Source organism: Cygnus atratus, chromosome 18, assembly GCF_013377495.2.
Source record: "Cygnus atratus isolate AKBS03 ecotype Queensland, Australia chromosome 18, CAtr_DNAZoo_HiC_assembly, whole genome shotgun sequence".
Taxonomy (NCBI): domain Eukaryota; kingdom Metazoa; phylum Chordata; class Aves; order Anseriformes; family Anatidae; genus Cygnus; species Cygnus atratus.
The window spans coordinates 6,862,537-6,888,042 of record NC_066379.1 but is presented as its reverse complement, the minus strand read 5'-3'; the positions used below and the strand labels follow the sequence as shown (position 1 = coordinate 6,888,042).

Genomic DNA, 25,506 nt, shown 5'->3' with positions numbered 1-25,506 from the left:
AGGACAAGTCTTTCATAGTAAATGCACCACAAGGAGTTAATTTGTATCATCCTTTTATTTGATAGTGCTGAAAAATGACTAAGCTAACCGTGGTGATAATTGCTCCCAGATCAATAGCTGGAATGAGATGACATGTTAGGAAGGCACAATTCCTTGTGGAAGCTCATTTCACTCATAGATCCAGTCATGTGCACAAGACTTGAAGTCAACGAGCTCTGCAGGTTTAAACCACAGGTTGATCTCCTTCTGAGCACTTTCTACGGAGTCACTGCCATGAATGATGTTTCTGTGGAAGAAGACAAACATTGTTTCATAGGAGAGAAAAAAGTCTAGCAAGCTAGTAGTTCACCAAATGGAAAAACTTGGATGAAGCACCAAGAGCTGCAGGGCTACTATGTCAGCTACAGTATTTAAACAGCCCCACTCTAAGAGCTAATTAAGCCTAGCAGGGGGCGACTAGGGCTATTTGACTACAACAGCCAATGCCACTGACTGATCTTACATGAAGCTCTGATGAGTAGCTGATGAGTATTTCAAAAAATAAAGTGTTTTGTACCAAGCCATTTTCCTAAGTAGCTGTTATGAAATGCAACCTGCAAATAAAAAAGAATCATACTAGCGTATCTATCAATAATTTGACTTTCTTGAAGAAAAGACTACCACCATTAAGTTTAATCTCTATCGATAACAAACTGAACACACAAACCTTCCTACTTGAATGCAGAAGTCACCACGGATGGTACCAGGCTTTGAGTCTGCTGGGTTGGTTTCCCCTAGCATTACTCTACCGGTTTTAACCACGTTGAGACCTTCCCATACCTTCAGTGACAAAAAACAAGAAAAAGACAAGACAAACCAAACCTATTAATTCTTGCTTACACAAAATTTCAAAGATTAATCTTTAGTAATAATTTACATTTTGTAAAGAAATGAGGGTTTTATCTCAAAAAAAAAAAAGTCTAGATTCTCTCCTTAGCTTGTTTAAAAAGGGGGAAAAAACATCTAGGAAAAACCTTTTTTTTTTTTTTTTTAAATAAGAAATTCCAGTTTATCAGCACTGTCATTCCAGTTAAGTGAGACACTTTAACAAGCCTTAAAATTACTTGATATGTAAAGCCAACCTTAAAACACTTCTGTTAGAAAATGAACAACCCAAAGACTTGCAGGAATGTGTAGTTAAATGTATGTGTTCTGATGCTTCTAGGGTAGTTTTATTGTTCTGGGGAAAGCATAAAGAATGACACAGAAGATGGATATCTATGGAAGAAAGCAGTAACTAAACTTCTCTCCCTTCCCCCCCCCCCCCAAATAGAAGGTTCTTTTGGGCAGAAATGAAGCTGTCAAGAATTTTCACGTATTTTAATGAGCATTTTAAACATGCACATTTTCCTTCTTTTTAATAAAGAACTTACACTAAACTGTCTTAATTGTATTAGTATCAGAACTGAGTAGTTTTGTAGCGTTCCTGTAACAACCAGTACATCTTACTATTTTAAAATAATTTGTAGTGTGGAACAAACGTATTCAAGAAAACAGTTTCTAAAAAAAAAAGCCACATACCATCGCCACAATAGGTCCAGAGTTCATGTATTTAACCAAACCAGGGTAGAATGGTCGATCTTTCAGGTCAATGTAATGTTGTTTGAGAAGGTCTTCAGAGGCCTTTAAAAGAGCAGATGTAACATTAAATATATTGCTTTCAAAATACCATAACACAAAAGATGTTACTACTGTTAGGAGATGAGTTCCTGCTATAAAATTAAAGGAGTGCAGGATGGGGGGCGGTGGTTAGGGGCTTCAGTGTTTCAAGCGGGCAAGATTACTTTTGTGCGTTACAGTAATCCTCGGCAACAAGCTGTGGGCAAGGTGTCTGATGGATGTTGTTGGCTACAACCTTTCAGTCAAGGTCATTCGGCTCACTCGGGCTGCATTAAGCTAGCAGAGCCCTTTCCTTAGGGAAGGGAAGAAAGAGCTCGGACGTTCGTGGCTGGTAGAAGGCTCGCTCGGACGTTCGTGGCTGGTAGAAGGCTCGGCCCGATGGGCATCCAGCTCTTGTCCAGATTCCCATTGTAATATGAGAACGGCAGCATAGGAAAATTGTACCTTTACCTATTCTGGCAGCTGAAAGAAGGCATTTAAAAGCGAGCTGGCAGCGCGGGGACTTACGTGCACGAACTTCATGGCGACCAGGCGGAATCCCTTCTGCTCGAAGCGCTTGATGATCTCCCCCACCAGCCCCCGCTGGACGCCGTCGGGCTTGATGGCGATGAAGGTGCGCTCGCAGTTGGCAGCCATGGCGCTGCGGGACACAAATACACCCCCGCACTTACACACACCCACACGCGTATTTACACACATCCCGGGGACGAGGGGCGGCTCAAGGTCGGCCGGCAGCCGGCAGCCCCACGTCCATGGCGGCGCCCTGCCCGCCACGCCCGGGCCCACGTGGCGCCGGGCCCGCTCCCGTCCCTCATCCCCTTCCCCTCCGCCGCCACCGGGGCCGAGGCGAGACGAACCCCCCCCCGAGCCCCCCGTGAGGCGCCGGCTGTCGGCACGGCGCATCCCGCCCCCCCTCCGGCCTCCCCTGACGGAGGGCCCGGCCGCTGCCTACCTCTCCGCAGCCTCCCGCTCCGCAGCCGCCGCAGGAAGAGGAGGAGGAGGCGGGCGGGCGGCTCCTCCTCTCCACACGGCCGCCCCGCGGCGCTTAGGGGCGGGCCCGGCGGGGCTGGGGGCTCGTCTGCGCCTGCCGCCCGCTGCCGCCAGCCCCTGCCCGCTGAGGGGAGGGGCCGGGCCGGGCCGCTGAGGAGAAGCCGGGAAGCCGCCGGGCTTCGCGGTGGCCGCGCTGCCTCAGCGCCTGGCTGCCCGCCCGGGACGGAGGCAGCTGGCGGGGCCTCGCTGTGCCAGCTGGAGGCACCCGGCCTCCTCCAGAGCTGCCCTCGAAGCCCCTCAAAGTTCCCGCTGCCCCTCCTGCCCCAACTCTCCCTCCCCAGGGGTACAGAACCGAGCTGACACGAGCATGGGGCTGTAAATTGAACGCTTGGTAAACAGCGCCTAACACTAGGCATCAAAATGCGTGTTTTTCACAATGAAAAGTGAGACAATTAAGGATGTTGAACCGTGCTAAATCCTTTCTTTACTAAGAGGCCTTGCTTTGCTGTTTTCACAGACAACCCTGCTGTCTCCTATCAAACGGTGGCCGAATTAGCTCAGCAGAAGCAGCATGCCTCACGCTGCCTGGGCACTACGTCTCCCCCAGAAAAGAGATGTGGCAGCTGTAACCCAGGGGAGTTACCTGGGATATTTCTTTTGCTAGGATATTAGAAGGTGAAGCTGCAAAGTGTCAAAACATACGTGTAAAACTTAACAGTTCCCAAACCTGCACCTTAGTGAGAATTATGAAAAATGTTATTACTTTTTATAGTGCTTACTAGTTGATATAATTTACAAACTACATTTTCTTTTCCTAAACTAGGTCTAACTTGATACCACCACTGCAGCTGTAACATGAAAGCAATACCCTCTGCAGTACATATGCAGTCTCTTATTGACAGGCAACTTAAATTAGTGAAACTGGAAACGCTGAGTCAGACAGCTCAGATGTGCAAGAGGAATACTGCATTTCTTCCGAGAGGTGGCTGACTTCCACCTCCTCTCAGTCTAAATGCATTAGAAATACTAATCAGTAGCTTTCTGACAACCCCCCACACCTCCACGTAAACCACATTTCATCCCAAATTTCTGTTTTGTAGTAAGCAATCAAGAGAAAGAAACCTAATCCTTTAGGCAAAAATGGAACTCAAGACTACTACTCATCCAGTGCACAGGTTTGTTACGTGTTCCCTTTGTTCTGACAACCTTTACCTTAATTATTTACCTTCTGTAGCACTGACTATTTTTAGGAAAGAGGCTACAAACCTCATCTACAGTTTGGTAGTTAGGGAATTTGTTCCCTCTCCTTAGACTCCTTAATTAGCCCTAAGGCAATATAATGAACAAACCTTTTGTTTAACTTAAGAAACAGCAAATGTTTTATTTTGGAGCACCTCGTTTTAGGAGTTGGGTATCTTCATAACATATCATAAGCATCAAATTCAATATTCATTGCAGTTTACTCTTTGAAACAACAACTCACTGTAGGCAAAAATAGAGGAGTTTGAACAACTAGTTTCACAAAACTCCTGCTTTTAATGAATACAGTGTTACAAGTAAATAAATACATTACATTGACTCCAACTCACTTTTTGTTCCTACATCCCAAACCTCTGTTGAGTGTTTGTGGCAAAATATTTCAGCAAGAGGCTGTTTTCTGTGATGGAAGCAGACGCCTCTACTGAAATAGGTTTAGCATTATTATGAATGTATTTGTTGACACGATTAAATAAATAAATAAATAAATAATGCTGGCGTCACTTCTGAAATACCTTATCCAAAATCACCTTGCTCCTTGCTTTGGAGTTCCAGCTATTAAGGAAGTATGGATGTAGAAGTACAGATGGAGCTAAATTATCAGCTGTTTGGTCAGTAAAGCAAACATCACTCCATTGTTCCTCTATGCAATGTTAGAGGACTGCTACAGTACAGTGACTGAAAATGAATCACGCTCATCCATTCTCTCATTAATCTTCTTTTCACATAAAAGAGCATTTCAAAAAGCCTGGCCTATTAATCCTTCCTTAAAATGCTAAATAAATCCTGTGCAGAAAAAAAATGAAAACATGTCAATGTAGAGAAAAGTTATTATTTTATCATGCTCTGTGTACAGGCACAGCACCTTTTGGAAAGAGAAATAAAACAGATTTTCTGCACCCGCTTTAGGCATGGGGATTCACTTGATTTGATATCAAGCTCAACCCTCAACATCTGAGCACACAATCAATATATTTACATACCACTGGTTGTCCACTAAAATTTTAACAAAGTGATGCACCTTTAACACTGAGAGATTTGCATTAGCTTCTACTTACCAAAATCTCCTCTTTGACTGGGGAGTGTTTCAGGAAAATATACGTTCTGTATTATTAACAAGGAATGTTTTGCTTCTCTGTGTTTGAATCTCACCTCTCTCACTCCCATATGTAGCTAAAAAATTTTTAAAAATACAATCCTATCCATAAGTTGATAGCTTTTTAACCAAAACAGCAACAAACACTGATTATATTTAATATGCACAACAGCGTATATCAGAGGTTTCTGAAACAGGTTTCTACTAGTTGATATGAAGGACTTTAAAATAACTGATAACAGATAGTAAGGATATCAAAAGGTATAGGCTCAGTTCTACTCATAGATCCATTCATGAGCACAGCTTCTGTAATCAACCAGTTCTTCAGGATTGAACCACAGATTGATCTCTGTCTCAGCACTTTCTACAGAATCACTTCCATGAATGATGTTCCTACAAAAAGAAAAGGTGGATATAAAATTAATACAATCATCAAGTGCAAAGCAAAGTCAACTTCATTGTTAAGTGGTCTCCATTACAAAGAGAAATCGTAAGAAATTGTAAAGTAGTAATAGGCATGGAGTAGGCCATGACAGCTTTGCTCACCATTTTTGTCAATGGGAAGACTGCAATTCTACTTCCACCTTTAGATCCTGTTACATTATCATGGGGAAGGCAGCTCCATGCATAAAATGAAGAAGACTAGAGCACTTTTCCTATGTGTATCACGACATACCACTGGAGCTTTAGGGGCTTCAGTTTAAATCAGTACTTTCAAAATATACCTTCCAACTTGAACACAGAGGTCACCACGAATAGTGCCAGGCTTTGAATCCACTGGATTAGTTTCCCCCAGCATCACCCTTCCAGTTTTAACCACATTAAGACCTTCCCACACCTTAGTAAAAAAAAAAAATCCATTGAGATTATAAAATCTTAGCAGTAGACAAAGTAGCAAGAATTAATAACATCTTCCAGAATTATGCAGTGCTGTCCATCATAGCACAAGTCACCATCCCTATATTCCTAATAGCAAGTCATATTTTATTTCCAATTTCTCTGTCAAATTCTTGAAGCATTTAGTGCAGTTCTGCCCTTCCCCACCCTTCTGCAACATACCTTTCCTCCCCAAGGATGGAAAGAGAACTATTTTAAATCTCAGTATGGTAAACAGCCTTCCAAAGCTCTCTGCTCATTGAAGATCTAAACCTCCAGCTCAACTATTTTACAAACACGCTGTTAAAGGAAAAAAAAAAAAAAGGAAAATTCCTTCTAATTAAATTAGACTAAACAAGATTTTCAAAGTTACTCTAACGTGAGAGTATTGTAAAAATATTTCATCATCACTTCTCAACTTGATTAATACATAGCATTCCACAGTGGTTTTTTTGTGTGCAGGTTTACTGTTTCTCAAAGTTTCAGCTTAAGCTCTCCCTTTCCCCCTGCCCTCTTCCTCAACATAGTGACTCAAAAGATCAAAGGAGAGAAAGATTATGATAAAAAGATACATAAAAAAAACAAGTCAGAAGTACATCTTTCAAACTATATTATTTGATTATTTTAATCCTTTCAAAAGTAAACTAGTATTCATTAGGTACCACGAGCTTATTTGCAGGTAAGACAACTAAACAGTGTATTTTTCTTAGCTAAGCTTTGTTTTTAAGAACTCACCATAGCTACAACAGGTCCAGAGTGCATGTACTGCACCAGACCATCATAGAACGGACGGTCTTTTAGATCAATGTAGTGTTCTCTCAGAAGGTCTTCAGAGGCCTGCATTAAAAAACAAACGAAAAGAAAAAATGCCACAACAAAAAGCTTCCTCTAAGAACTTAAGAGCATACTGAAATCAGATAGATTAATTGCAGAGCACTATCAATCCTAAAACATGCATACACCTCAAAATTCATCATTTCTAGCAACTTCCTTTAAGTATTTATAGTAAACATGAATTTGAGCTGTTTGTTTTAACTACACCTGACCTCAAAAAAGACCTTTTGCTAACACAGGTATGTGAACTGGTATTTGTTGAAGATACCCAGAGATATTTATTAGGCATAGGATGCACCTAAAAGAATATTCTCTTTGGACTAAGGACATCAAGTTACTAAAATTAGCATACTTAGCATGTCTAAAGCATTTAGCCAGAGCTGAGAATTGGAAGTTTTCCAAAATAGCCAAAGACTTATCAAAATTCCAGGTTTAAATTTTCTGAACGGTCTATTTCTCATTATTGTCTGCTACTTTATTTTCAGGTTGATGTTTCTATGAAAAGGAGATGTGCAAGTTAAGGACAGCTTACATGTATCAGTTTCATGGCCACCAGTTTGAATCCCTTCTGCTCGAACCGCTTGATGATCTCTCCCACCAGTCCCCGCTGGACCCCATCAGGCTTGATGGCAATGAAGGTGCGCTCTGCGACAGCGGCCATCGTCCTAGCGAGGAAGAACAAGAGCTGTTATTCCAGGACCAGCAGGCAAGTGTGATCCCAGCCCCGAGTCGTGTGTGCCATCAGCTATGATATTGTAATGACTGCATTGGCTGTGTCTGCAGGCTGTCACCCCGTGATCTGCACTGATTTGATAAATCAATCACTCCCCACCAGGGTTTTTACAAGCGCAACAAAAACAACTTTAAAACAATAATGGTTTGCCAAATACAGAACCAAGCAATTAGCAAATATTAAAATCAGAAAAGCTCTAAATGGAACGAGAGCGAAGAGCTACTGCAGGTGCAGCAAGGGGCTGCTGCCGGCAATTTAGGACAAAGTAGGTTGAATAAATCCATAAACATCATTTTAATCTATAAACAGCTATTATCTCTATTTTTTTGGCACTTGGTTTTCTGCAAGTACAACGTGCGCACACGCAACTGCAGTCACACACCTGTGCACACTCACAACCCATGCACACACAAGCGCACTCACGCGCAAGTGCACTCACTCGTGCACTTGCACATTTGTGCACACACGCACCTGTGCACACTCACACCTGTGCACACGCACACACCTGTGCACATGCACACCCGCGTTCACAAGCACACCCCTGTGCACACTCGCCCCCCGTGCACACTCACAGCAGCCGGCGGTCAGCCTGCTGCGGGCTGCCCCTTCGCACCGCCCCGTCCCCGTGTGAGCGGAGGGTTCCCCGGCCGGGCCATCCCCCCCTCGCCCCCCGTTCCCCCCGTGCCCCCCGCCCCGTCCCACCTGGTCCGGCCCCGCCTGGCCCCGGCGCTCCCCCGGCGGCCGCTCCCGGCCGAGCCCTGCTTAGCCCCGTGCCGCCCCCGGGGCCGCGCCGCTGCCGGGCTGCCCCTTAACCCTTCCCGGCGCCTCCTTAGGCCTGCCCCCGGCTCCTAATCCGCTCAGGGGATTTGGTGCCGCCTTCCCGTGTCATCCCCCGCCGGTGGCCTGGCCCGCCGCGACCCTTCACGCCCGGACATCCCCACTCGTTTCCTCCGAAGCCCGGGGTATTTTGGGGGGGGTTGTGCCGTCATCTGCCTGCTTGCTGCTTTTCGGGTTATTTAAAGTGGGGTGCTAGGGAAATACTTTTTTAAGCATTGAGTCTTTGCAGCCCAATTCCGTTTTTTGCTTTATAAACCATGACGGAATTATTTCAATAAGCCTCATCATGACAGCGTCTCTTTTTCTTTATGTTTCTCCTTTAAAGAAGGCATTACATTTTACATATCAGCTCTCAGAGGCAAAACCCCATTCAACACTTACCTGTTTCTTCTTGAGGGTTTTATGTCCTTTGACAGATGTGAGGATAAAACATCTGCAATGCCCTAATCTTCACGGTGCATGTGCTGTCGAGAGGAAACCCATTCTTGTCCTGTTCTTGGTTCTGAAACTGGGATGGATGAATTTCCTGGGCTTTACTCCATGGATTCTCTTGAAAGCAAAACAATGTAGGCTCCCCTTCCTTCTGGGCAGGACTTAGCTGCCACTTACCAGGAGTAAATTCAGCTTTATCAGGAGAATACTCAGAAATTCTGTCAGGTATATTCCATTGTTCCAATACACCTTTATTTAAGATATTTCACATTACTAATGCAAACTAATGCATAATCCTCGCAAAGGCAAAACAGTATTTATAAATAGAAAAATGTCCCCAGAAACAGGATGTTTAGAAAAATATTCAGTCAAAAGCAGCAATAGGACATCTATTTATAGCCTTGCTAAAACCATGCTATTTAATGATTAAAGCTTAGGACTTGCTGTAAGGTGGGTAAGAACTGTCTGCAGCTTTACCGTAGGCCTGCCATGTGATCTTTGCCAAGTCTTTTAACCTCATTAAATAAGGGTCATCTTTGTCACTTTTGAGATTAATCCATGATTAGCAGAACATGTTGTGCATTATATAGTACATAAACCACCACAGAAGCATACTTGCTTGTTATTTTTAATGTATAAATGAGCATCTTTTTGCTATAGTTAGAAACTCTACCAAAATTACTGATTAGATTGAAATTATGTGTTCACCTAAAATGCAAGATCTGAGACAGTCTAGACAAATAATTTTCTAAAAGTTGAGAGTTCATGGGAAGAGAAAAGAAAATCTTCAAAGTCTTCAGTCAATGTAGAGTGTGAATGAATGAGTGAAATGCCATTACTGAGCTCAAGCTGTTTACCCATTACTTAAAACGAGCAGAGATTTTTTTAAATGGGCCTGAGGCAACAGACTGACTGTGAATGTCTCCAAACTTCAGGAGAATTTAAACATAGCTCTTGGCTTTCACATTTTGGCCCGAGCTTTAGGAAGATCTCAGATAAAAGCCTGTATCTGTACCACTCCAAACAAACACCTGGTGAGTTCTCGTCTGGACTTGTATTCTGTGCTATGCACCTCGTGCTGCTCATAACCAGACTGGGAAGTCTGACGCGCTTTGTTGCTCTTGGCTATGCAACTCCTCATTTAGCTACGTATTGCTACCATTTGATTATTGTAACCATGATCCTTCATCTTCTTCTGGCTTGATTTCTGTTGTGCTTTAAGACATAAAGGACTACAGAACTAACTAATTTCTTCCTCTGGGTAAAGCCCAAGTTAAGTTCTTCTCATCCCCAACTGATTCAATGGCTAATGGTAAATTACAAATCAATTTACTTTCAAATAAATTGATATTTATAGGAATGCAGAATGTAACTTTTATTATCCAGAAAACTACTTTGTTTTTCAGGTAGTTCTTTCCCCATGTGTATGAATTGTATTTTACTCTAGTTGTCACCACAGACAGCCACTGTTCTCAAGCAACACAGACAACACTGTTGTGTCTCTTGTGCTGTTTCTTACGCATGATTAGTTTACTAAATTGACAGACCATTAAGGTTTCTTAATCTTTCTGCAAGCAACTAGGATATAATTCCTTATCTTGTATTTTTAATCCAACCTTCAGTTTCTGATCTCACACTGAATGTGAGTTGCACATGATAAAAAATGATCAGAATAGTAAGACTGCCCACAGGATACATCTTTACACCAGTTGAAACTTGTCCAAGGTAGTTTTTCTAATGTTCATATTCTTAAATACTTCATTTATCCATGCTAGAAAACTTCCAGGTTACTAGAAATGAAACAGGAGCACAAATGGAGCACAATGGAGCAGAAATGGAGCAAATGGAGCACAAACTCTCTTTCTCCTGTACTCAGTCTAACTGCAACCCTAGCAGCAACAGCCTGCCCATTCACTGATGGACTTGCTCCAGCTATTTGAAAGAAAACCACATCTATCAACTTTGCTAATAGAAAGAGGATAAAAATAGTATATCCTTAGAGACCCCTTCCCTTAAAGGCTGTCAGCGGACACCTTGACCCATTTTTGCTGTCTGCCAAAAGGAATGTCTTTTGAGCTAATGTATTTGTGCAATTTGCCAAGCATGATGACAATAACTATAAAACCATATAGACAAAAGAGCATTTGCAACAATTCAAGATGATCAGTATTGTTATCCTTATAATCATCTGCAGTTGTTTACAGATGTCCTCACGTCATTCAGTATTACACACGAATAATGCAGTAAGGTCTAGATGCAATTAGATATGGCCTACCAACCTTGTCCTGAGAGCAGAATGGAATTACTTTGGACATCTGCACTCTTCCTACAAGATTTATTCAGGCTCACTTAAAGAAAAATAACAAACACAAGCCAGCAACCCCCACCCCAAAGGCTTTCAGCGTCTTCCTCAATACAAACAACTGAGGCAAATGTGAAACTGTGGTACAAAGGGAGAGAGAAATTCGGAAAGACATTGTCCCTCAACACCCCAGCATCAAGTAAAGACAGTAATCCATGGCAGACAGCTGGTAAACATGGGGAAGTCGCAGTTTTTCTCTCAGTGGACAACTGCTAAAGAGAAATACAAAATAATATTTTCATAGGGGTCATTTCCAACAATTTAAATGAAAATTTCACTTGAGATGATTAGAGTAGGACAGTATACATTTTTTTTTTTAAGCTAAAATGACTTAATTTTTTGGTCATAATTCAAAGGCAAACAACTTTTCTTTCCTTTTGCCATGTTTACAAACAAATGTGTAGTTCAGCTGTACTGGCTGCCCTATATTAAATATTATTTTAGTTTAAATATGAACTATTAGTTATATCTGAACAGAACTCACATGTAAACCCAACACAGGGGACTGAAATCTTTATCTTTGTCCTTCCTGTGCACAGCCATTAGCTTAGTATGTAAACACAATGCAGTATATGAATTTAAGCATATTTACTGCCTTAGAATCAGCCCAAATGAGGAAAAATACAGTGCAAACCTCTACTGCACTCCAGTGGAAATTATTGCAGTCACTACAGTTGAAGTTTCATCACTTCTCAAGGTTTTGCATTTTTTTATTTCTTTGTTACCGTACTGCTGCTAGGCCACCTGGTTCCTTAGCTCCACTGCACATGAACTACATTCACGTAATGAAAAATGGTGATTTCCCCAAACGTGGATTATACGATAAAAATGAAGAATGTGAAGCTTCTCTAAGTATTTTTTTTTGAATCTCTGTAGATGTTCTCAAATTTACAGTGTCTGAAATAGCTGACTTCATTCCCCTGACATGATCGCCATTCCAAACCCCAGGAAAACCAACCTCCCCTGCCAAGCACAACATGCTTTCTGAACCACGTTCCCAGTAACAGAGCAGGTTTTCTGACACAAACTGATTAGGCCTCATTGAAAACAAGAGGTCTTGTTCTCGGAAATGAAGAAACACAGAGAACTCAGCATTGCTGCAGAGCTGGTAAGTCCTAAAAAAATAGTTTCAGCTCTGCCATTCATCCCTAACCCATTCACTTGATCTATTTATGCCTCTGTACATGTAATAAATAAATAATAATGCTTTCACAGGAACTATTGGAGGGCATTTCTGCAAATCTATTAAAAGAGAAGGATTCCCTGTGCAGTCACCCGCCTGCCCACAGGGGCCACCAGCACCCCAAGCTGCATGATTAGGGTTTGGATTTGGGTTTGAGAGAGAGGAAGCACAGAGTGCTGTTGTGTGTGGAGCTGTGTAAATCCTGCCAAAGGAAGCTGAGGTCTCCCAAAAGGCTTCCGTTGGGAGGACTGCTTCCTGGGAGACTTAGGTGGGCTTAGTGTGGGGTTAGGGTCATGATTAGGATAATGGTAACGGGTAAGGTTAGGGTTTGGGTTAGGGTTAGAGTTCTGGTTTGGGTTTGAAGAGAAAGAAAGCGCAGAGTCCTCTTGTGCGTGGGTCTGTGTAAAGGCTCCAGAAAGGAGTTCAGGTCTCCCAAAAGGCTTCCGTTGTGAGGACTGCTTCCTGGGAGACTTCTGTGGGCTCAGGATGATAATTAGGGTAATAGTTAGGGTCCGGATTTAGAGAAAGCACAGAGTCCTGTTGAGAGTGGAGCTGTGTAAAACGCTGCCAAAGGGAGTCCAGATCTCCCCAAACCCTCCCGTTGTGCGCACTATTTCCTGACACACCCGCCGCCGCCTCCCTCCGCAACCATTTCCCTCAGACGGGGCGCGGCCCCGCCACCGCATCCCCCCCGCCTCCTTCCCGCCCATTCCCACCCACGTGACCCCCCACCCGCGTGACGCGCGGCTCCGCCCCGGCGCGGCGGCTGAGGTCAGTGCCGCGCGCCGCCGCCGTTGCTCTCCGCCCCCCCCCCCCCCCCGCCCCGCTCCCCCTCCTCCTCCTCCTCCTCCTCTTCTCCCGGCCGCCGCCGAGGCCCCGCCGCGGAGCCGCTCCCCCCCCCCTCCTCCGGTCCCGGCGCTCCCCTCAGAGCCATGGAGCTGGCGGACGGCGTGGTGTACCAGGAGGACCCCGGCGGCCCCGGCCCCGCCATGATGTCGGAGCGGGTGTCGGGGCTGGCCGGCTCCATCTACCGCGAGTTCGAGCGGCTGATCGGGCGCTACGACGAGGAGGTGGTGGCCGAGCTGATGCCGCTGGTGGTGGCCGTGCTGGAGAACCTGGACTCGGTGTGCGCGCACAGCCAGGAGACCAGCGTGGAGCTGGAGCTGCTGCGGGACGACAACGAGCAGCTCCTCACGCAGTACGAGCGGGAGAAGGCGCTGCGCAAGCAGGCCGAGGAGGTGAGGGGCGGCCGGGACGGGCTGCCCGGGGCTGGGGGGTGAGGGGGGGGACTGGGGGAACTTGGGGGCATGGGAAATCGGCGGGACCGGGGCTGAGGAGGAACCGGGGGGATCCCTGCCCGCGATGGGCTGGGGCTGCTCTGCCATGGGCTCCTGCCATGAGACTCCGGCCTTACTCAGCAGTCTAGAGGAGAATCCTAGAGTCGTTAAGGTTGGAAAAAGCCTTCAAGATCATCTGGTCCAATTGTCCCCTACCACCACCATCACCCACCAAACCATGTCCCTAAGCACCACGTCCAGCCCTTCCTTGAACACCCCCAGGGACAGTGATTCCACCACCTCCCTGGGCAACCCGTCCCAACGCCTGACCACCTCTCCTGAAAACAAGTATCTCCTAATTTTTAACCTGAACCTCCCCTTACCACCTTGAGGCCATTCCCTCTTGTCCTGTCACTAGCTACCTGTGAGAAGAGGCTGACCCCCAGCTCCCCACACCTTCCTTTCAGGTAGTTGTAGAGAGCAATAGGGTCTGAGCCTCCTCTTCTCTAGACTAAACACCCCCAGTTCCCTCAGCCGCTCCTCACAGGACTTGTGTTCCAGGCCCTTCTCTGGACACACTCCAGGGCCTTGATGTTCTTGTAGTGAGGGGCCCAAAACTGAACCCAGTGCTTAAGGAGGAGCCTGGGAGGCCTCAGCCTCGCACGGCTCGCACAGGCCTGGGGCCGAGATCCCAGCCTCTTCCCTGCTGTGCTTAATGCCTGGTGGGAGCTGGCCAGCACTGGGCTCTCCGGGCTCAAGGTTTGACGGAAAGGATACGCTGCAAAACCTATGGAAATAGGCGCTGTCTGCACTGGAGCTGTGCAGAGTCTGTATATAAAAGCTGCAGCTGGCAACAGGTGGTGTGGGTTGCTCAATGGCAAGCTCAGAGTTTGGATGTGACTACAAAAAACGAAGTGAAAATGCCTAAGAATTTCCTCCTTGTAAACTTGTTAACTGGATTTTTTTGTCTGCTAGGTTATAAGGAAATACAATAGAAGGCAGCTACGCAGGATAGCTGCTTTCAGCCCATTGTCCTGCCAAACTCTTGTAGGAAATTGGATTGACAGCATTATCTGTAATAGAGCAAGTCATCTTATAAGTCTATTTCCAGACGTCACGTCCCATGCTTGTCTCTGTGGTCGTGCTTACCTTTTTCCAGATTAGAAAAATAACAACACTGAAGGTAAAGGCAATCATGATGAGGAAAACTTAATTTGGAAAACATTGTTTGCCCTGTGCAGATGTTGGCATTCATTATGCCTATAAGTGAGCGAGAAATGTTGTCTTTCAAGTTGCTCCAGGGCTTCAGTAGTTTGCTGCAAACTAAGGTGCTATCAACAGCGTCCCCAGACTCTCGTACCCATGAACCATTTGTTGTCCTTGTCAGACGTTTAGTTGTTTTACAGTGCTTTCTGGACTTCAGTCTAGCGAGACTGTTGCCATAAATCACTAATCCTGACACAAGCTGCATGTAAAAGGCTTTTATTTAAATATATATATTTATTAAGAGTGTCAGTGGAAGGGACAGATACAGATGTTTTTCTGAACTAGTTGGTGAGAAAGTCAATCAAGTTTGAAACCCAGGAAGCACTTGCCGGATTGAAAAAAGCAGGCCTTGAGCAGCTGAACAGAAACCATAACAATATGATGAAATAGAATATGGTATAAATTGTGTTATTGCGGCTCTTCAGAAGCTGCACATACGTTATATTTGTACCTCACTGTGATCACTGTTTCTTTGTGTCATGATAAATTAAGGGGACAAGAGTTACGCTGTCTTAAAAACTACTACTTGTGCTGCAAGACAGCTCACTGATGCTTTCTAAAGCGCAATTAGATCAAAGACAGTATGTTCCATGGTGAGCACCAGGGTCATCTTTTTGGTATGTGCTGGGGTCAGTTCTGCTGTACATTTGTGAAATTGTCCCATAAAGCATGGTATGTCCATGAGGTGTGTGTTTTATTCAGACTTGATTGATCGTTGTGACTTATTTTTGAATGTTGAGGTAACCTGATGGGTGCTGTATCGCTGAAACAAAAGGAGGGAACGCGAATGTAGCGCTGTTTTTCTCGGACAACGAGTTATTGGCTTTGTGTTTTTATTTTCTTTCATTTTGGAGGTTGTTTGCTCTGATAGCAAAATGGAGACCTGTGAGCTACAAAGTTCAATGTTCCATACTGTCTGTTCTGACTACCCTGGAGAAGTAATGTCCTGTCTTTTTACTTTCTGTTCGCCACTGCAGGAGTATTTATTTGCAGTAATATCTCCAGGAAGATGAATGGCTTACTGTTTGAATAGCAATCTCTTTATGCCACTGTCCTAATTTGCCTCCTTTAATTCTTGAACTTGTGCTAGGAAATGTTCTGGAAGCTGTTGTCTGCGGGCTTCTGTTATGGTGGCTTTAAAATAAAAGCAGATTTCAGAAGTACCAGACCTGCTTCTCAGTCCTTCAGATAGTAGTCATGATCTTGTTAATTGCTATGAAGTCATCTGCCTGACTTTTAACATGGTGTGCTTTGTGTAGGGCTGGAGAAATAGAGGAACTCGCTAGTCTGCTGTTCTGCTTACAGTAGTGCATAACTTATCTTCCCAACTCGTAAATGAGAGGCAGCGTGCCCTGCGACAGAAGTGGGAGAGGAGGAAGAGTTTGGAGTTCTGCTATCTTACCCATTACTTCTGCAGGAAGCAAAAATCACTATACTACTTTGTACTTGGGTGTGCATGGCTAGCAGGAGTTTCAGGTGGACTTGGAAACAGACGAAATCTGTCAGTGTCTAGCGGCGTCAAGCAACCTAACTTCCCTTTCAGTTTTTCTGCTATTGGTGGGATTGAGCTGTTTTCCAAGTCTGATATTGAATATGTAGCTGCTACTTCTACAGCCACAAAAAAGGATTCACCACCATGAAGATTAGTTTAAGTAATAGCATGAACTTGATAGCTAACTTTTTTTGTAGGTCCCAGAGCTTACTAAAATAGCATCAACTTTATACTCAGTTGTTTTCAGCTCCACATTATCTACACCAAGTCTAGCTGAGCTGGTTTTTGACTGTCCCTATCTATAGGATACTCAAGGAAGAGCATGCCTTTGGCTGAAAAGCTAGCATCATTGCAATAAAAGTTACTCAAGTCTGCGTCATAGGGTAATAAAGGCTGCCAAGTAGGTGGTACCCTCAAATCAGATGTGCTTAGTACTGCACCTGGATCATGTGACAGGAAAACAAGTTAATATATAAGGAAACAGAAGATGAAGACACACATAGGAAGAAATGTTTAATTTTTCTGGTACTATATTACCAGGTCACTAAATGGACATGTGCTTGAGGGATTGTTCAAAATGTATATGCTGTGCTGGTTTATTTTGTGATCTGAGTTCATGTTTATTGCAATGATTATTGCTGTAAATTTGATATAATCAATTTTAAATCTATGTGAAGACTTCTGAAACTTATTTGCAAAGCACTCATACTTTTTATTGGAAGTCTTTAAGAACAGGTCAGACAAATGTCTGTCTGAAGTGACGTAGTTGATACCGCCTAGAGAAAATGGGAAGGATTAAATGGGAGTTACCAAACATAGCTTATGAAGGTATCTCAGGCTTGAATTTCAGCAGTAGGCACATGCAGAAGGAAGTGTGCATCATATCCTGTGCTTACACATTGTTATGTATCAAAGTTAGGATGCAGACACCGGCATTGATCATTGCAGATTAAGAGCCTTGAAACAGGATGACCTTCTGAGGACAGTTTGAGCCTTTAGATTAGAGTCTTCTGTAATCAGACTCATTCTTTTAAAGATGCATTGGTGTCCTTCAGCTTGTTCTCTTTTCTTTTTTTCTTTTTTTTTTTTTTAAAAAAAAAAAGCCCCCAAACTCACTTCTCCTTAGATTTATAAGATACAGCTTTGTGGCCTATGGAGGAAGTTGCTTGTGATGAGGAATGCTAGGTTTTCTGTCTGCCTGAGTATTTTGTGTAATTAGCAGCTCAGGTTGAAATGAGAAATCCATATATCGAGTGGCCAGTATGTTCCTATGTGTGCTGCTGCATTCACTTTAAGCAGTGCAGAAAGCGTGCAGGATTTAAGTGTGCTGTCAGTGTGCTTGGCTGCAGTGACTGCTTATCTGACTGGTCTTTCCATCCTAGTCATGCAGGCTTAGTCAAGGCAGGGTGACCAGCTCCTGGGGCTCTGCCTGGGCCTGCCCCATCGCAGGAAGGGGAGATGAAACAGCACAGACACACTCAGCCTCAAGGACTTGGTCTGTGGCTTGATCTGGTACAGTTCTCGGCAGAGGGAAAAAGATCCATCTTGAATCAAAAAGTTTTTTGAAGATATCTAACTTAAATCCTTGCTCTAACAAAGTGAAGGTAAATGAGTGAAAAACTAACAAATCATTTAACTTTAATGCAAAACCACTTCTGTTGCGTGCAACTGAAGAACATGAGAGGAAATATGAAATAATGAAGGACTCTGTCCACAGTTTTGTGAGTAACAGTGGCATTGATGGCTTTGAACGGCTGCTTAGTCAAAAGTATAATTGTCACTGGCCTTTTGCAAATTATGAAACACATCTGACTTTAGTTGGTTCTCTGATGATTTCCCAAACGAAGATCTTACAGTTCTGTTTCATAATTCTTCTTTCATGTTTTCCCATGTTTTGTGTACCAGACCATGGTGGTATTTAGCCCTGGTGCCAAATTTGTGTCCAACTTTGAAGCCCTTCTTAAAAAGGAAGTCTGTTAAGAATGAATAAGCCAGACTTGACTTGAATCTTCAATATAAAAGGGGCAAAACTATTATATCATCTGCTGCAAAGGAGAGATTGAGCAAGTTATAAGTTTGAGATTTTTGGTAATACGCTGTCAAATTAATATTCCTAAACTTTTTTTGGAGGGCATGATGTGCAAAGACTTTCACATCTGTCTTTTGGAAGTGGGGGAAGAACTCATCTTTAAATTGCAGAACCCGCAGCAGTCCTACCTGGGTTAGTGTCAGCTGCTCCTCGATTGTTTCGTGACTTTTGCTGCAGGCACAGTCATATGAACACCATTTGGAGTCCTGTGATAGCCATGTAGAGCTTGTCTGAAAGGAGCTCTTGATCTACTACATAGTTTTTGATGCGTTTGTACATTTGAAGTCATTTTTAATAAAAATCTCTTCTGATGACCCTGCTAAGCTGAAGCCCTTCCATAGGGTAAGAAGCTATAATCCGTATGTTTGTTAAAACTTACCAGCTTATTAAAAGTTGGTGTGTGAGCATCTGAATTATTTTTCCACTGAATTCTCCTAGAAACACACAGGACATGGTTATATTCAAATGGCCTGTAGGGTTACTATTTGAAAAGCTGATTTGTGATGGGCTCACGTGCCTTTTATTCTGCTTGTGCACTTTGCTTTTCCTTCTGAGGGTTGTTAAAGGTTACCAGTTAAACTGATCCCCACATAGTCACATGGGTGGTAACCTTGTGACTGCTCCAAGGGAATCCTTCCCATTAGACACCTCCTTCTGCTCAGTCCCATCAAGTGGATGATTTTCCAACTTCATTGGGAGGACTGAAGGAAAGGAGGGAAGTGGGCAGTCTGTCCTCTTTCGATTAATCCTGCTGACAAGGTGAAATTAATAATCTGTTTTTAACTTGGTGCCTCCTCCCTAGTATCTGGGCTCCTTCTCTCTGCTTCCCTGTGGTATCCAGCTGCAGCTTTCTTGCTGAACCCCATTGCTGCCTGGGCTGTTTTTCTCTGCGAAGGCCTCTGGTACACTTCTCTTCGTGTCATTATCTGTCTTTGTAGCTTCTCTTCATGGCCTTGGCCTTTTCGCAGCGCTGAATGGAGCTCTGTGTGACCTAATCCATCTTTGGCTGTTCGAGGTAGTCTTTGTGCTGCCAGGACATGCTCAATTTCTTCAGGTTTTGGTTAAGATAAATAGGGGGAAAAAAGCTTTTAAAACTTCCATAGTGATGAATTGGTAACTTGTACATTACAGAATATAAATGCTGATATTTGTTATCCGAACTCCAGAATGTCGAGTGACACACTTTGGTAAACCACAGTAGCAGAAGGTGGTGTGACCAGCACTATTGCAGTGTCTGTAAGTGGTTGGCTAAGCAGTTGACAGATTGGAGGAGATGGTTATTAAGCATTTGATAAAGACTGAACATTTTATAACTCGTTGGACACTAGAAGCAATTGGCTGGGGATGGAAAAAACGTGTTATTTTTGGCTGGCACTTGGGAGGTGTGTACTGCAGTGGCTGTGTTTTCATGGCTTCCTGGTGAAGGTGTATTTCATAGATGTTAAGTCAAATCGAAGGATAATGAGACCTTCTGTATTCCCATGAGAGGTTGGCAGGCAGTGTGTGAAGCTGGGATAGAATGAAATAATTTGTGTTCGTGTTAGTCCTGAGCGGCATTCTCTGAAGAAGTTGGTACTTAGTTGATGGTGATTATGGAAAGTGTGCTAGATAGATGGGATACTTGACCAGCGGACACAAGACTGGAATGTCATTAGTGTCCTTCATGTTTGAATGTGGGCTGTAGTTGTGTTATTTTGGGAACCCAGTTGCGCCCTTCTTTGCCGTGAAGATCTCTGTATTGTCTCCTACATGCTGCTTGAAGTGAAAGTCATTCTACTTAAAAAACAAATCTAGTAATGACTGCATCTGTTGCTTCTATTTGGTGAAAGAACTTTGCTTATGCCTTTTAAATTTTTTTGAACTTAAATGTAATTTTACTATATTTTCCTGTCTAGAAATTCATTGAGTTTGAAGATTCTCAAGAACAAGAGAAAAAGGACTTGCAGACCAGGGTGGAAGCATTAGAATCACAAACTCGACAGCTTGAACTAAAAGCAAAAAACTATGCTGATCAAAGTAAGTAAAAAACATATTGCACCGTGATTAATGTGATAATAGTGTGTTAGAATTTTGTTCTGTAAAATGTTAACACACATGCTGAGTATCTGTACTGATGTGTGCATTTTAATAACTTTTAACTCCTGTGCAAGTTTGTTTTCCTTACAATTAAGGCAAAAAAAATTAGATGCATGCATATGATTTATAATGTGATTCTTCTGGCATCTTATTTGTTGTTTGTTTTCCTTTTAAATCGTGCTAGCTTCTTCTTTAGCAACTTTTTCAGGAGCTTTTAGAACTTATTTTGCAATCAGTAACAAGAGAATAAGCTAACTTTCTTCCCCACAAATAAATTTGCGTCTTATTAAACTGTTGTCTGTGCTAAAAATAAATGTAGTCTTTAGGTTTAGAAGTGTTACTGGGATAGGAATACCTCTGCTTCTGATTCTAATTAGCGTTTGTAAAACTTTGCAGAATTATTTTTAAGACATCTAGTATTTACAGAAAATGAGTTGAGGAAGTGTACTTCTACTTTGAGATGTTCTGTGCAATTCACCAAGATTTTTGTAAATTTTGGAAAAACACAGCAATGTTTAGTTTGTTTGAAATGTGGAAAGTTATAAAACGAATATAATGTAGCTTTTTGCTGGACTGCTGCTTCTTATCCAGGTGGATTCAGTGGTTGATCAAAACTTCATCATGAGTCTTTCTACTTGTAGTTGAGGAAAGGGTAAAGAAATAATAACAAAAAACCCCTCAAAACCACAAAAAATATTCTCTCATTTCATCTCCCCCACCCCCAGTCTGAAAGTGAAAATGAAAGCTGTGTTGCTAATCATGGATTCTTTTTTTTTTTTTTTTGCTTTGAGTCTAAGGGTTCGGTGAAGGTTCTGATTTTTTTGTGTTTTCATTTAACATTTTTGGGCACAGTATAGAAATGTCGATTACCGTGAATTGGTGTTTTTGTCAAACTGATGACAGGTGCTTCTGAGCTGATTTCTGTTCACCTAAGACTAGTATGCCTGGCTGTTAATATACAGCGTTTATTGCTGACCCATCCACAAATGCAGTGACAGTGTTATCAAGCCTGATCAGGCTGGGATAAGATCAGCTTCTAAAAGCGAGCTGCCAATTGTCAAATAGCTCTTTTCCACTGCTCTTTCCTCCTTTGTTTCTTGTCAGCCACCTTCCATGCCTGTAATGCAAGAAGTTAGAGCTTTCTTTTTTCATCCTAAGTTATAATAATCTTCTGTGAAGTTTGGTTTTCAGTGTTATGAGTAAGGGTAGATACCTAACTTTTGAGAAACAACAGAGCTGTACGGAACACTGGGTTTGGCTTATGATGTGGGTTGGTAGCTTGTCTAGGACAACATGGAAGTGTTACAAATATTTGAAATGCTGCTGATGCAGAGTAAGATCAAAGGAGACGTAAACACAGTTGTGAACACCTAATGAATATTATGCAACTGAACTGATTTTTCAGTGATCTGAATTTCTAGGGTATGAAAACCATGCAGGTATACAGATTCTTGAAGTCTAACTTTGCTGTATTATCTTTTCTATTCCATAGACAAGGCAATTTGTATGTCCTGTGTCACCAAAAATAGAAGTATGTCACTTGAATTCACTGGATGCAGATATGAACCATCTAGTTATATTTCTTTTTCTCTCCATCTGGTACTGTCTGTGCACTTAAATCGGTCTGTGGTATTGCCAGCTGTTACCACACCAACATTCCAAACAGTGGTGCTGTTATCACCGGTAATGGGACGTGCCAATGCCTGGCACAGGGCGAGTAAGCAAGTGAAACCTGGCTTGGCTCTTCTGGGTCAGAGTACAGAGGCTGAGATACCAACATCAGTTTATCGGAAAATACTTCATGTATTACTTTGTACTTACTATCAGTGGAATGTGATAGATACTAGATTAACCATTTTTTACATCCCATTTTCTTAGGAATCCACTCTCCAGTCTCAGAATCAAAGCACTCTTGTGCGTGGCAAACATCTTTGTGAGACGCCATGCAGTTTTGCCACAGGCACAAACCTAGGGTTTATGTTTAAGCACTTCTGTGCGTGTTACATCACAGAGATTCACCAAGTGGCTGCACTGGTGTTTGGCTGCTGTTGAACTGCCTAAAAGTATGTGGGAGGTCTGTGTTTTGTTTTCATCTGAGAACAGTGGTGTGAGTTGGGTCAAAGATGGAAATGCCAGTCTTGTGAACTAAATGCAGACCCAGGGGTTTAGGCCTTGCATATTTTAATTCTTGCTGTCAAAATACAATACAGATACAGGAGTTCAGATGTTGGGTGACTTACTTTGTGCCTCCTGGTGAAGAATGACAGCAAGAATGAGTCATGGGTTTGTTTTGACTCAAAATAAGTATTTTTTTTTTTTGTCAGTAACATAAGTCAATAAGATTTTGACTCAAAATCTAGGCTTTTACTTAAGTTACAGATAACACTGAAGTTCAAGTTGGTAAAATCTCACAATAGAGCTTATTGGCATTTTAATAATTGACTGATTTTTTTTAGAATAAAACCCAAGTAAGACATGGGACTACATCTTTGAAGGTAATTTCGTCTGCTAGATGGTATCCAAACCTTGAGCAGGATAAATAATACTCCCTTCTGCTAAAGAGTTTAAATGTTGCTCCTCACAGCAGTTGAAATGCTTTACAAATAAAATGAACTGCTTTGAAAACACTTAGTCTTAGTGATCTTCACACTAAAAAAAAAAAAAAATCTTTCTTTCAACTTAAGTATCACGTGGGATTACATTCATAGCCACATATTCAACCAGCTGGGCTGGAATAAGTCTGCCATTTGAAATGACAGAAGTGGAAAAGGAAGCTTAGTTTCTGTCAACTAGTTTCTACGTTATTGTGGTTCACTTCCCACCCACCATGTTACCAATTTAAACATTTGCTGTCAGCTGCAGCCTGGACCAGTGACCTACCATGACAAAACGGATTTGTTGGAGGAACAGGGAAGGGGCAGAGGGGGACAGCTTGGCCTGGTGGCACTGCTGAGAGGGCTCTGAGCTGCTGTAGATGATGAAAGCCTGAGTGGCAGGGGCAGATGCATGTCTAGTTATCGCTTGCACAATATAAAGCACTTGATCCTTGTTTTTGGTGGGTTGTGGTGGTTGTCGAAGTCAAGTCCGCTGCCGGAAAATTGGAGTGGCAAGTTGCATCCTGGGATGTTTTGGTAAACTTTACGACTGCTTAAAGTAGAGCAAAGGGAAAGGGGTAAGGATTTGTGCCTTCTATTTGAGTGCAGGAATGTGCTGCTGTGGCGTGGCCCTTTGGCCTGTCATCCATCTACTCGTCTCATTTTGCACTGCTGCTTTTCTCCATGATTTTGCATTGTCTGCTCCTCTCCAGCCTCGCGTTGGTGGCCTCAGCTGTCATTGTTACCTGTGCAGGCAGCACAGGGAAGTCTGTCCCTGTGGCGTGTGGAAGTTAAAGTAAATTACATCTCCAGGATTTATCTTCATGATACTCGTCTTGGGACGATGTCAGTACAGGCAGTTTCAGAAGCTCTTGCTGTCAGTATTAAGAAAAATTTTACTCTGAGAAGATGTCTCTTTGGCTTTATTGCTCGAGTAGACTTCTGTTTTTTTTTCTCGACAGCAGAGGGCACCTGTGAACATTGCAGGGGTGGGCCAGGCATGGACGTGCTGGTGTTTCTTCTTTCAAATTAGAAGCTTTAACACTTCAATTCTTCTCTTCCCCTTCCCATCCCTCACACTTCAGACAAGTGTCTGGGACTGGCACTAGTCTTTGATAACCCTGAACATCTTTATCAAGAGCTTTAGATAACTGCCTAACAGTTTCACGTTATTTTAAGTCTTGATTGTAGCAATGCCACTAGCTTGCAGCGTTAAGAGGTTTCAAATTTCAACCTTGAATTTGGAAAATCAGGCTCACAGTGCTGTTTAAAAACTTGTAGCACAAATGCATACCTTGCTTGTCCATCCGAGCTCCACAATGGCACGTGCCATGTTGCTGTGGGTATTGCTCGGTCTGGTTACTAAACGGGGGTGTGAGCCTTGCAGTGCTCACTCGGTGCCCCAGCGAATTCTGTGGGAGCTAGAGAAGTTTACTCTTTTCCCTCCTTGCATCACTCTCTGGGAATGTCAGGTGGCTTGGTTTGTTTCTTTTGTAAAAGACAACTAGTATATCTTGTGGCTTATTGCGTAAGTGAACAGCTTTGGGATGTGATTTCTGGAGGAATTGCTTTCAGGGTAACTTATTAACAAGGATAGTTGGGTTTAGTTGCAAGAGAAATTGGGGGGAAAAAAGGCATCTGGATGGATCAAGTGCTTTCTGATAGTGATGGTAGGCTCTGGGAATTGAGAGATTTGGTTTCTTCTCTGGATCTGCCTAGTGCTTAAATATAACCAAGGTATCATGCCACATTTGACAGGACAACTGAAGCACAGATATGTTTCCATACCTCATAAGTTTATCAAACATAAACTTCCTAAGTATGCTTGTTAGATTTTATTTGGAAAAAACTACATATATAATTAAACCTCTGTCTTCAGAGCTGTGGACGTTGTGCCACAACTGTTGGGTTGTCTGTTTCCCACATCAGGTGACATAATGCAGCAATTGATACCGCTTGCTGTAGGTTTTATTTGGGATATGAGGCAAATGTTTTGGCAGCTGATGTAAACATGCAGATTTGTTTTCCTCCTATGCTAAACAGAGCTATTGCTTTTACTGATTTCAAGAGAACACAGGACTGGTTACTGTTGTGAATCTTCTGCAGATGTTTGGTATTCATTTTCATCTGAGCTTGCCAGATACCAGCATTATTATAGTGTACACCAAGATGGACATCTTGATGTATAATCTGAAGGCACCCAGTGCTAGAGATCTGCCGACACCTCACTGCAGAAGCACTTGAATGTAGACGTGTGTAGTTAACAATGGAACTTTAATATGAACTTTCACCTGTGAAACTTAACATTGGTTTGAGACGTCACTCGTGACTTGAGTATCTGCACACGTGATAATATCAGTAACTGGTATGAAATACAGCTGTTGGTAATGCTATTTCTAGGTACGGCTCAACTGGAGTGGTTTTTCTAAGGAATTCAAGAAAGCTTTTTGGTA

At 43.0% G+C, this 25,506-nt stretch overlaps 3 protein-coding genes across 6 annotated transcripts in view; 1 reads left to right on the top strand and 2 right to left on the bottom strand.

Annotated features, from left to right (window-relative positions):
• Window positions 1–36: 36 nt before the first annotated feature.
• On the bottom strand, window positions 37–2,776 carry LOC118253915 (nucleoside diphosphate kinase). Its single transcript, XM_035558798.2, has 5 exons — window positions 2,612–2,776; window positions 2,167–2,299; window positions 1,561–1,662; window positions 707–819; window positions 37–286 (listed from the first exon to the last, which is right to left on the bottom strand). The coding sequence occupies exons 2-5, from the start codon at window positions 2,293–2,295 to the stop codon at window positions 169–171; spliced, it is 462 nt and encodes a 153-aa protein (XP_035414691.1). The 5' UTR covers window positions 2,296–2,299; window positions 2,612–2,776; the 3' UTR covers window positions 37–168.
• Window positions 2,777–5,113: 2,337 nt separating this feature from the next.
• Window positions 5,114–7,373, bottom strand: LOC118253916 (nucleoside diphosphate kinase-like). The gene is made up of 4 exons (XM_035558799.1): window positions 7,245–7,373; window positions 6,614–6,715; window positions 5,728–5,840; window positions 5,114–5,395 (listed from the first exon to the last, which is right to left on the bottom strand). Exons 1-4 carry the CDS (start codon window positions 7,371–7,373, stop codon window positions 5,278–5,280), a joined length of 462 nt encoding a protein of 153 aa, XP_035414692.1. The 3' UTR covers window positions 5,114–5,277.
• Window positions 7,374–12,989: 5,616 nt separating this feature from the next.
• Window positions 12,990–25,506, top strand: part of SPAG9 (sperm associated antigen 9) — a 63,501-nt gene continuing 50,984 nt past the window's right edge. For 2 of the 4 annotated variants that reach the window (XM_035558652.2, XM_035558651.1), the window contains exons 1-2: window positions 12,990–13,497; window positions 20,279–20,399. In XM_035558652.2, the coding sequence (XP_035414545.1) occupies window positions 13,192–13,497; window positions 20,279–20,399 (427 nt within the window). In that variant the 5' untranslated portion in view covers window positions 12,990–13,191. The remainder of the gene's footprint in view (window positions 13,498–20,278; window positions 20,400–25,506) is intronic. The other 2 variants (XM_035558654.2, XM_035558653.2) reach the window with 1 other exon arrangement.